This window comes from Squalius cephalus (assembly GCF_949319135.1).
Source record: "Squalius cephalus genome assembly, chromosome: 15".
Classification (NCBI taxonomy): domain Eukaryota; kingdom Metazoa; phylum Chordata; class Actinopteri; order Cypriniformes; family Leuciscidae; genus Squalius; species Squalius cephalus.
In genome coordinates, this window is record NC_137136.1 from 32,974,324 (window position 1) to 32,986,595 (window position 12,272).

General features: G+C 35.7%; 1 protein-coding gene across 1 annotated transcript; it reads right to left on the minus strand.

The window, feature by feature from the left end:
- Positions 1 to 1,379: 1,379 nt before the first annotated feature.
- Positions 1,380 to 11,773, minus strand: cdcp1a (CUB domain containing protein 1a). Its single transcript, XM_079894227.1, has 10 exons — positions 11,729 to 11,773; positions 10,989 to 11,350; positions 9,248 to 9,457; positions 7,745 to 8,071; positions 7,302 to 7,664; positions 5,536 to 5,733; positions 4,605 to 4,982; positions 3,511 to 3,864; positions 3,303 to 3,396; positions 1,380 to 2,152 (listed from the first exon to the last, which is right to left on the minus strand). Exons 2-10 carry the CDS (start codon positions 11,059 to 11,061, stop codon positions 1,777 to 1,779), a joined length of 2,373 nt encoding a protein of 790 aa, XP_079750353.1. The 5' UTR covers positions 11,062 to 11,350; positions 11,729 to 11,773; the 3' UTR covers positions 1,380 to 1,776.
- Positions 11,774 to 12,272: the final 499 nt, after the last annotated feature.

Sequence of the window (12,272 nt, forward strand, 5' to 3'; positions counted from 1 at the left end):
AACTGGCACGTAACATCGTTTCAAAGCCGATTTTAACTCGCATTTTGCGCTTTGAACCATAGCTAGGCTAAGTGTGTCCCGCAATTGGCGCCACAATAGGAAAAGTAACATTTTGCAGTTGATTTAGTAATTATTTATGGCTATTTCGCGATTTCAATTTCAAGTTCTGTTTTCAATTTTCAAGTAGTGTAATAAATAAAAACAAAAACTTAATAAAAATAATATTAAATATTAATAAGATTACCAAAACAATTTACTTGAACTTTAACTAAAAATAAAATGAAAACAGACCCCGACTGTCAAAATATTAACACTGCTTTAGATTCCAGGTGAAGATGTGTTTCATATTGTTTTATTAATTAGTTCGACCTATTAATTTGGCTTTTAGCTATACCAACAAGCATCTAGTACCTTTGTTTAACCCATATTACCATATTGTAATTCTTTCTGAAGATTTCCCCCTAAAATCAGGCAATAAAAGACTAAATATTGCATTTGTGTTTTCTTTTTATGCCTTTTTTCCTCAGTGTAGAGCATTATAACCTATAATGTTTGTGAATGCAGTGGCCAATCGGAGGCGTTTAGATTCATTTAATATTTTTTATACTTTACGTGGTCTATTTACTGTACATTATACAAATGTTGAGTATGCCACCTTTGAGGAGCATTAAAAAGTTGGTGTAAATAAACAAACCTTTGCAGTGTAAAGATGCTTCTGTTGATATTGAGAAAATTGTATTGGTAATATAGCTTTAGCATTCTGAATGACTAGTATTTTACATAAAACACAACACAGATGCATTTAATAAAGTAATGATAAATATAATATCGCCCTTAATGGCCTGGCAATAGGGTTCACCCTGCTGCAAGGGTTCACACTTTAGTTTAGTTTTAAATCTAGATCGAAGAATCATCCATTTAATAACCAGACACAACTGATAGCAGAAGCCCCCTGTGTTAAAGGGATAGTTCACCCAAAAAAATGTATTCTGTAATCATTGCCAGACAGGTGACGGTAGCCGTTGAAGTCAATTGCTACTGTCTGGTTACCAACATTCTTCAAAATATCTTCATTTGTGTTCAACAGAAGAAACTCATTCAGGTTTATGACATTTTGAGGTTGAGTAAATAATGACAGAATTTTCATTTTTGGGTGAACTGTCCCTTGAAGTAGCTCAGCAGATTCACAAAAACCATAAAAAAAAAAAAAAGAGCAGTTTTGATGGGTTTGCAGTTGAGCCTCTAGCATCATGTCAAATTTCCAAATATGGCAATTTGTAACTATTTAATGCTTTGACGAATTGGTGGCTAATTCATATTGATTTGTATGATCTCATTTGTATGTTTTAGAACAATCTGCTCATGCCTCAATGATCAGTATGGTGAACCTTTCAGTTTACTTTTAAAAAAAATATACATATATGTTTTTATACAATTCCAATTTTACAAATTCATATGAAATCACTAGTGAAATAGTTATTGTCCCATGAGTGAGTCAACGCTCACATATTCACCAGTGAGGTCACTCGGTTAGAGGCAGTAGAGAACGCTTTGCAATAATAACATTTTTTAATCAGTTTTTTTTTCTCTAGAAAATGTATCTTTAACTTCACATAGTGCAAATGAATGTAGACATTTTAATATACAAAAACATACAATCTTTAAAACAAGCAGGCTGTTCAAACATGAAATCACTAAATATATAAATGTCGTAGACACCTAAAAAAATATTCATTGTCCAGTAGAAAATCAAATTCCATCGAGGCCTCTTTTCCTTCACCCGCACAGTCTAGTTTCATAGGCCCCTTCCTCAGAGGTTTTGATGGGAGACTTTGGTAAGCCAGATGTAGTTGACTGTCCCTGAATATAACCATAGATCTCATTGTCAACCATCGCGCTGCCTTTAGTGACCACGCTTTTCCCTTTTCTGACTGCTCTGTCAGGTAAAGGTGGGCCGCTCTCATCTGTACATTCTTCATTTTCAGCATCATGTGTAAGCAGATGAGAATATACTAGAGTATCGTCTATGTAAACATAAGTGTGAGGATCTTCCTCCTCCTGTGTTTTGGGGATACCATGGAGGCCTGGAAGTAAAGCATGCAGATTGGGATTGTAGACGGACACCGGGGGAGCCTTATTCCTCTTCTTTTTCCTGTGCAATATTAAGATTCTTTGTTAAGAATCAAATATTACAGTACAATACTGAACCAAACCAGTGCAGAAAGATTCTCTGGAGACCTAATATCAATAATTATCAAAAAAAAAAAAAAAAAAAAACACTTGCCAAACGTTTGAAGAGAGCTTGGCTTAATATATCACTTTCACTTAAATGGCTATAACTCTTGAATTGAATGAGATAATTTCACCAAACTTGGTGCCCATGTGTATGGGCTCATTTACATGTAATATGAACAAAATTGCAGTGTTTGGCCACTTGGTGGTGCTATAACTGAAATAAAATTGAAAATGGCTATAACTATGCAACAGCTGGCCAGACTGTCTTAAAATTGGCATTCAGTGTCTTTGTCCAAGGTACCATCATTGTCTATGAGGACACTGACTTTAAAAATATGGCAACCATCAGCCAATCAACATTCAGAAGCTATTAGACAAGGTTAACAGAGGTCGATCAAAATAAAACTCGGTGGACCTGTTTTGACTCATGGCCTCCAAAGATCGTGAAATATTTGAAATAAATTACCATCAGATAGGAGCTATCACATTTTACATGTGTGAAACTTGTATACTGATTGTATATTATGAGATATTTCACACATACACATCATTTAAATCATTTGTTGGATCTCAATCTGAACAGCTTTACCTCTAGAAAAAAATACTTTTGTATTTTATATACAAAATACACAAATTACAAAGGTTTTTTGCTCAACCTCAATACAACCAGTTTAGTACATATCTCAGGACTCCCCAGATTAATAAATATAAAAAAAATATATTTTGAACTGTAGTATTCGGATGGCTATATTAGTCATTTTAAAATGGATGTGACCCATACAGTTTACCCTAAAGCCGATTATTCCAACAAAACCTCAAACCTTCATGAAATTCAGAAGGGACATGCTACACTATACTTAACAAGCATGTAAACTTTTATGGAGGTCAGGATGGTGCTATAAATTACCTGAAAATTGTCTTTTTTCATCTCTTATTTAAGTGGTCACAGGCTTGTTTAATAACACTTAATATATTTTTTCATATGCGCCTAAAGGCCTCAAAGTGCTTGAACGACTGTAAATGCTGCTTTCAGCTATATTTGAAATATGTTTTTGGAAAACTCTCACCTGAGAACAATCCAAATCGCCACGGCTGTTATGATCATCAACACGATGCCCACGATACTCAGGATGATGCCCAGAAGCATGTATGAAAACTTATCTGGAAACATGACAATACATTTCACTTCATCTTTTCAAGTTTTTCCCCTATTGATATATTATATGGACATTCAAGTGGGAATCTAGTGGACAGAAGGAAGTAAGTCTCTCTCACTTGTGTTGTTCTGCAGTGTGATCTCCATCATTGCCCTGAAAGGTACTGTTGGGGACTTGCAGTTAGACATGTTAAGGTAAAAACTTCCTGGGACCAGGATATCATTAATATTCTCATCCCGTTTAGTACTGTACACCACCGTTTGAGAGGGAATGGTCCACACTGCAATGTTTGTGTGCCCTCCCTTACACTTGGGCTGGCTGACATTCCTGAACTTCAGTTTGCTTTCAAGCTGTGGCTCAATGTTAACAATCCAGGACACAGTGCTGGAGGATTTCATCCCGGACGGCCAGACTGGGGTCGCCAACACGGTAGGGTTATCCTTTTTTGGTGCAACAGTGAATATATAGTGCTCTGTATGAGAACGACAGAACAGCAAAACTCAATAACTGTTTTGATTTTTGATATCAAGTTACTCACAATGAATTTATTTGAGCAGGTACACTACAGTTGAAAGGTTTGGGGTTGGTTAGATTTTTTTAATGTCTTCGAAAGAAATCTCTTTATGCTAATCAAGGCTGCATTTATTAGATCAAAAATACATTAAAAACAGGAATATTGTGAAATATTATTACAATTTAAAAGAACTGTTTTCTACTGTAATATATTTTCAAATTTAATTTATTCCTGTGGTCAAAGCTGAATTTTCAGCATCATTACTCCAGTCTTCAGTGTCACGTGATCCTTCAGAAATAATTTGAATATGCTGATTTGCGTCTCAAGAAACATTTCTGATCATTATCAATGTTGAAAATAGTTGTGATGCTTAATATTTTTATGCAAACCATGATAAATTACTTTTTTCAGTATTCTTTGATGAATAGAAAGTTTAAAAGAGAAGCATTTATTTGAAATATAAATATTTTGTTAGATTATAACAATATATTATAACTGGCACTTTTGTAAAAAAAATAAAAATTTACCGGTAAAAACCTTTGACCAGTAGTGTGTCAATTTAAACCTCAAAATCTTGATTCACAGACAGTTTCTACACCATTTTTGTTCTACTAAATCATGCACCTGCTATATATTTTCCTCAAGAGACAAATTCCATTTGCAGTAATGTATAATGAATGTATAATGAAATCCTTTACCTGATATGTCTTGTGTAAATGAATAATTTAAAAAGGGTTTAGCTGCCAAAGTCTGGCCACTGAAACTTGTAACGGAGGCAGTTACTGCAATACTGGATTCACGGATCTGGATTTTCTCAATGGTTCCCTTTGGACAAAACTGCCCAACAGTGATGCCAGTCTTAACATGGGACACATTTAGGAGGAGGATGCTATTGTATTTGTCCTCAGGCAGACAGTGATGCAGACCGCCTGTAGGGGACTGGAGCTCCACTGCACTGTTCGGTGGGCCATGAAGGTGCCATGTGATCGTCTTCAGAACTCCTGAGATACACTGCAGCTCGTAATCGAAGGTTAAAGGGAAAGGAGTGGATGCACAGTTTCTCCATTCTTTACATTCTGTTGATAAAGAAACAAAGTAAATGATGAATAGAGGAATGTGTAATTGTTGTGGGCCAAGAACTAAAAGAGCATTAAAGGCCCACTCACACCAAGAATTATAACTTTAAAGAACTTCTTCTTTTTGTTTATGTTTATTATTATTATTCTTAGGCCTTTGGGTCTTGTAACATATTCTTTTGAAATTGCACAGTAGAGTTAACCCATAAGTTTGTGTCCTTCCCATTATTTTGGTTGCCATCTTGGATTTCTATCAAAAACACCACCACCAAATTTGGCTTAGATAATCGCCGCAATAAGCCACAAAAAGTTTGTAGGTGTTTTCTCTATCATGTTCTGAAGGTACCTGAGTTTAGGGAATACCTACTAACAATATTTTGCCCCAAAGTCATGTACCTGACCTGCTTAAATAATGGAAGTTATTGTAAATATAGATTTAACTGGTGAACTTTCTGTTCTAGTAGTGATTTTACACAGTGAGATAAAGCTCAAAACATTTAGGATAGTCTTATTTAAGGCACAGAGGGGTGGATCATTACACACAGTTGAGTACCTATGGTCTGGTTGACTGTCCACTCTAGTTCTTCCTTGTTACAGTCAAAGATGGCAAGGTCGTAATGGCTCCCTGAAGCTATGGTGACCATGTCCATTATGACCGAATCCAGTTTCAACACACAGGAGGACTTGGGATTCTTTTTCATCACACGTATTTGTAGCGTTTGATTCTCAGGCAGATGTCCTATACACTGCCCTGCAACAGTGACAAGAAGAACAATAGATGTCAAATAAACATTATATGAAATTGTGGACAAAAGATGAAATAATTGTATTATGAGAATAGAGACCGTGATGTGTCGAGGAACAGTGAACTCATCCAAATACCTATATCTAGAAGATTGAGTGCAGGGCAGGACAATTTAAATGCTGATACAGTATAACACAATTGTACTGAAAAGAAAACTTTTTTACAAAACATTTTCTCAAAATTCGCCAAAAGAAGAAATAGAAATGGTATATAACCACTGACAAAGCTTAGGAAAATTACAATCTAACAAACTAGGTAGGTAAACACCGAACATCTCAATAATATCACAATATCCAAAAATATCGGTCAGTTTATTGGTTGATCACTAGAAATTATTTTATCATCTCACTGTATTAGCCTGTAGACTGTGTTTCCATGCAAGTTGTGTTCCGGTCATTTTGACCCGAAGAGGAGTTTCTTTTTCCCAAAAATGCTAGTTAATCTTATCGCATTTGACTAAAACTTTCTGATTTTGCTCTCACAAAGTATCACTAGAATGAAAGAATGTAAAAATTTCTGGTAGCCATATCACTCTGTAGCCCAAGACTGGTTGCCCACTGAAGCTAAGCAGGGTTGAGCCTGGTCAGTGCCTGGATGGGAGACCTCCTGAGAAAACTAGGTTGCTGTTGGAAGAGGTGTTGGTGAGGCCAGCAGGGGGCGCTCACCCTGTGGTCTGTGTGGGCCCTAAAGCATGGGGATGAGGACACTATATCTCGAAACAAACACAGTCCTTCGGTTGAGAAGTTAAACCAAAGTCCTGACTCTCTGTGGCCATAAAAAATTCCAGGATGTCCTTTGAAAAAAAGAGTAGAGGTGTAATCCCAGCATTCTGCCCAAATTTGGTCCCCACACATACACTCACACACACTCTGTAGGAACTGAGAGCGGAATGACAGATATGATTTGTTCAAACAGAATTCCACAAATTCCAAATCAACATCCAGGACCATGAATGATGATCTGGAAGATTTGTTTGAAGAACATTGGGCAGTTTAACTGTTCAGGACAAACAATGGACTCATGAATAACCATTCCAAACATAAAACCAGTCATTGATCACTTAAAATTCGACAATATTATTGATCTGACTGTAATGGCGCTGCGGTAAAGAACTGAACTGAGCTGGACCATGACATTTTTTTGCAAAACTGCTTTATAGATGAAATGAACTAATTTAATAATTGATGATCTAGCCTAAATCAACACTGAACTGACTTCAGCTGAACAACAGCCGAAATGCATCATTTTCACTGTAAAGCTGCTTTGAAACTAAAGCGATATTTAAATAAAGGTTACTTGACTTGATCATCCAGGTAACGACACACAGTATCAAGAATCAAGAGTATGTAAACTTTTGAACTGGTTTTGTAATGTGGACCATATATAAACATCTGTTATGTGAAACTCTTACTCAGGACAGTACTACTGTATATAAAAATAACATGCAATTTTAAGTATCCCTTTTATTTTGTTAACATAATTTATTAACATCTTGTAATAAAAATGTTACATACCCTTTGTTCTCGTGATGGCAGAGATCTGAAAGTGCACCATTAGGCCTTGCGATGGAGGACGTGGCCAGGACATGTTGCAGTTCTTTATGTAGAGATAAAAGTCTCCAGTCTCCACCATTGGCTGGCTTCCGTTCAGCGGTTTTACCACACTGGTCTTGCCATGCCAAAAGTACTTCATTGTCGGGGTGTTTTCAGGTTGGAGGCATGTTGGAACAGTGTGGCTCAGAATGCGCACGTCTGTGTAACACGTATGAGGCACTTTGAAATACCAAACCGTCTGTATATTTTCAGGAAAAGTGTTTGGGGTAAAGAAATCCTGGGTTGAACTCCTCTCTGGGAGAACAACATGGATTTTAACCAGTGCTGTAAAATAAAGAAAGATCAACAGTTCACATATGACAACTTCGTTTAGACAATTTGTGCTTAAATATATAAGCACTTACCATCAATGGGAGATCCGTGTAATACGCTGATAGCTGTCATGTTCAGAGGTTGACCTCCAGACACTTCCAAAGACAGTTGGCCAACTTTAGGCACATCGACTTGTCTAATAGTTCCATTCCGACAAAACCTCCCAACAGTGACATTCTCCACTGTGAGCATGTAAACGTGCTGGTCTGGGCAGCCGTCTGTCGGCTGAATCTGCCGCAAACCAGTCCTACTGAAACTCAAATGGATTGTCGCTCTAGCTGGAGGATTCAGATTCCAGGTGAAGGTCCGATTGAACTTTTGAAAGGCATGGTGTTTTTGGGGTTCAATGTTTGATACCACTGTTGAACAAATGTGTTATGTCAGATAAAGACCCTAGATTTATTAAGCTGACCATGAAAAACAGTGTTTTTAGTCGTTTTCGCGGAGTATGAACAGGGAACGTTTTGACAATATTGTCATCTGTATGCAAAAAAAATAAAATAATAACTTTTCGGTTTGTAGTACATCATTGTCGTGTAACATACCCTGAGAACACAGCGCTCTCCATCTTTATTAGTTTAGGCCTACGCAATGTGTCCGAAATCGAATACTTCCATAGTATGCGAAAAACAGTAAGCCAAAATAGTTGCATGTCCGAATACATAGTACTGGGAAAAAAAGTAGGCGAAAAGTACCCGGATGACCTACTACTTCCAGCGCGATTCTGAAGTGCGCATATGATGGACACTTTACCCATGGATTGGATATATAAATGGCAGTGAAGCGACGCAACAGATGCTGGTGGGTCACCTGACAGTAACAACCGAATTTCATTCATACTATCCATTTTCATACTATAGACGTAGCCCCGCCCCTTTTCAGCGCTGGGCTCGTTGTCTTTTGACTTCCGGTCTGTATTTTCACAGCGATCTTGCGTATTTATGAATGAACGGCTCGTTTTAAAATCTTCCCGGTCTACTGACATTTGTTAAGACATCTGCTTTAAACATTACAATCCTCATGATAACTTTCGTTAACTTTAGGTAAATCCACTTCAAAAGCTAATTACTGGACAGCAATGCCATAGAAATATACAGAGCGAGCGCAAAAACGGAAGTTGAAAGACAATATTCTAAAGATGGCGGCGCCCTCGTTTCTCTGGCGCATGCACTGATCTATATAGAATGACATTATATAGATCAGTGGGCGCATGTCTTATAGAACATACTTTTTTAACGGTCACGAAGTACATTCAAATTCAAATGTAGTACTAAAATGCGATTTCGGATGCAGTGACGATCTATGTTTATCATAGATAGTATTATAATTATATATTATAAAAGTATTATAGCGTTTGCTTTTATATTATTAGTAATAGAATGGCAAACATTATAATACTTTTTCATTTATGGTCAGCATTCCGCAAATATGCATTTACATCATTTAAACAAATCTCTGAATACATGTTATGTCTTAATGACCAGTGAAATGATTGTGAAAGAGTAAAAATATAATTTGTATCTGACAGCTCTCACCATTAGGCTTATCCCTGAAGATCTGCACGGTGAACACGTTCTCTGGCTGTGAACAGCTGAAATTCAAACGCGTATCGCTTTTGAGGACCACAGAAGACTGGCACACCTGGCCTATGCAAACCTGGCACTGTGTGTTTATGCCAGCAGTAGCACTAGTATTAATGTGGATGATTGTGCCCTTTTCAACAGCAATTTTGAGCTCTGAACCACCTAAAATGAAAAGACAACATTTTCTTAAACAAACATTAAGATTGTAGGTATAGTACCAGTTTGGAAACATTAAGAGTTTTTTAATGTTTCTGAAAGAAGTCTCTTTTGAACTCCAAGGTTGCATTTATCTGATCAAAAATGTAATTTATTCCTGTGATCAAATCTGAATTTCTAGCATCATTACAGTCTTCAGTGTCTGATCAAAAAAACATTTCTGAATATTAGAAATGTTGAAAATAATTGTGCTGCTTTACTTTTTTTTTTTTTTTTTTTTTTTTGTGTGTGTGTGTTTTTTGTGGAAACCATGATACACTACCATTCAAAGGTTTGGGACAAGTAATATATAAAAATAATAATAATATACTTTGATTCAGCAAGAACGCATTAAATTAATCAAAACAGACAGTAAAAACATTGTTTCAAAAGATTTCTTTTTCAAATAAATGCTGTTCTTTTAACCTATTCATCAAAGAATCCAGACAAAAATGTATCAAGGTTTCCACAAAAACATTAAGCATGCAAAAATGGTTTTCAACATTGATAAACATAAGAACCATTATTAATAATTGAGCACAAAATCAGCGTTTTACTATAATTTTTGAAGGATCATGTGACACTGAAGGACTGTAATGATGTAGAAAATTCAGCTTTGATCACAGGAATATTTAACAATATATTCACAAAGAAATAATTTCACAATATTACGTTTTTTTTTGTTTTTGTTTTTTTTTATCAAATAAATACATCCTCGGTGAGTAAAAGAGACTTCTTTCAAAAACATTTAAAAATCTTAATGTTTCCAAACTTTTGACCAGTAGTGTATAACAAGAAAAAAACAGGCTATATTATAGATGCTGCTGCAGCAACACTTTAAACTTCAGCTTTTTTCCCCACATAGCCTATATTGAGTGTGACACAATTTTTTATAAAGCACAAAAAAAATGCAGTTTCTCGTTGATATTAAGTTATAAATAATGTTGTTTACACTTCTTTTTTTACACTTTTTTCTTAAAATATTTTATTGGCATTTATGGTTCCATGAATGAAGAAGCTTTAACATTTACGGAATCTTTATATTGTACAAAAGGTTCTATATAGTGGAAAAGGTTCTTTAGATGACTAGAATGTTCTTCACACAAAGAAAAAGATAATAATTTTAAGAACTGTTCACTGAGGTTTTTTGGGGAACCAAAAATTGTCCTTCTATGTCATTTCTGAAGAAGAAAAAAATGTTTTAGATGTGCAAAACAGTTGTAGCCTATTGGAAGCTGTAATGTTTTGTATGAAAAGTGATTTAAACATCAAGTGAAATTTGTCATTAGCCAATATAAATCCTTACCATCAAACAAATCCAACAACCTGCAGTCAGTCTTGCTTTCACACACATTGTTAACCCGTGTATTTATTTTATTCATGTCTTAAGTGAAAAGGCATATTAAAAAATAAGATGAACCCCGTATACAGGGCATCGAAATGGATATTAGCCTAGTGTAGCCTACTACCTGTATGTTAGATTGGATGAATATGTTACCTGTGAGCTCCGAGAATGACGACTGGAAAAAAAACAAAAGAAGCGAAAAGCACGTGAACCGCCAAAATCGCATGACTTCTTATTATACAATAATCTCATAGGAGTGGTCTGGAAATGTAGAGTTTTCACTGCTCCTAAAGCGTCTTCCTGGTTTGCGACAGACTTCCAGGACAGGTTAGTCATCCAGGGGTGCGTTTCCCAAAAGCATCGTTGGCCAACTTCGTTCGGAAGTTCCGTCGTTACCAGCGCAGTTCAACGATATGAAACGTGAACTGAAACGTTTTCTGTGTTTCCCGAAAACATCGTTCCAACGAACATTGGCAAACAGCATCGCAGAGTTGTGTAGTTGGCACGCTCTCGACCTGTGGTTAGAAGAAGAGTTTCTAGTTTGCATGGCATGTGGACTCAATAAATCCAAACAGGTTATCTAAGGTTATCTTGAGCAAAATAAGCAAGCTGACATTCAGTAGGCTACAACCTGCGTCTTTAATTTAGAATAGCCTACATACAAATGTAATTTACGTTTTTTAGTTTGTCAAGAGATTTAAAGCACCGTTTTTGAAGAGTGCGCATGTGCGAACGTGCTCTACTATGTAAGAACGAGTCTATGATTGAATCTGGAAATAAAACAAAATAACTGAGAAATTGTCCTCAGATGCCATTTTCGTAATTTATAGCAAAACATCTAGCATTAATTCGATCTCACACAGATTCATTATAGAAAGTTATTACTCCACCACCTGTGTGACATCATTACCAACGTGGTTGAACGACCAATTTGCAACAATACGGTTTCAGGAAACAGTCGTGACTGGCTAGTTGATGTCTTCAACGATGCATCGTATCTGGTGAATCCCTGGAACTAGTCTACAAGGCTACAGTACCGGGTAAAACCGCACGTCGGCTGCCGTTCCCCATCCAGAAGGAGAACAGGTATATATATATATATATATATATATATATATATATATATATATATATATATATATATATAATTTAAATATATATCGTTCATTATTGCATTTTATTTTATTGTTAATCAGATTTAGAAGATTATGAAATTAAAGAATTATATAGAACGTAGTCATAAAAAAAACATTTATATACAGTACCAGTCAAAAGTTTGGAAACATTACTATTTTTAATGCTTTTGAAAGAAGTCTCTTATGCTCATCAAGCCTGCAGTTAAAAAAAAAAAAAAAAAAAAAAAAAAAAAATCAGTAATATTATGAAATATTATTACAATTTAAAAAAATGGTTCTCTTTTTTAATATACATTAAAAT

Excerpts from the sequence above, each read along its gene's own strand:
- cdcp1a (XM_079894227.1), bottom strand. The coding sequence starts at position 11,061 with ATGCGATTTTGGCGGTTCACGTGCTTTTCGCTTCTTTTGTTTTTTTTC. Across the intron at positions 9,458-10,988 it reads GTCATTCTCGGAGCTCACAG|GTGGTTCAGAGCTCAAAATT; the intron begins GTAACATATTCA and ends TTTTCATTTTAG. Across the intron at positions 3,397-3,510 it reads CACACTGCAGAACAACACAA|ATAAGTTTTCATACATGCTT; the intron begins GTGAGAGAGACT and ends TCATGTTTCCAG.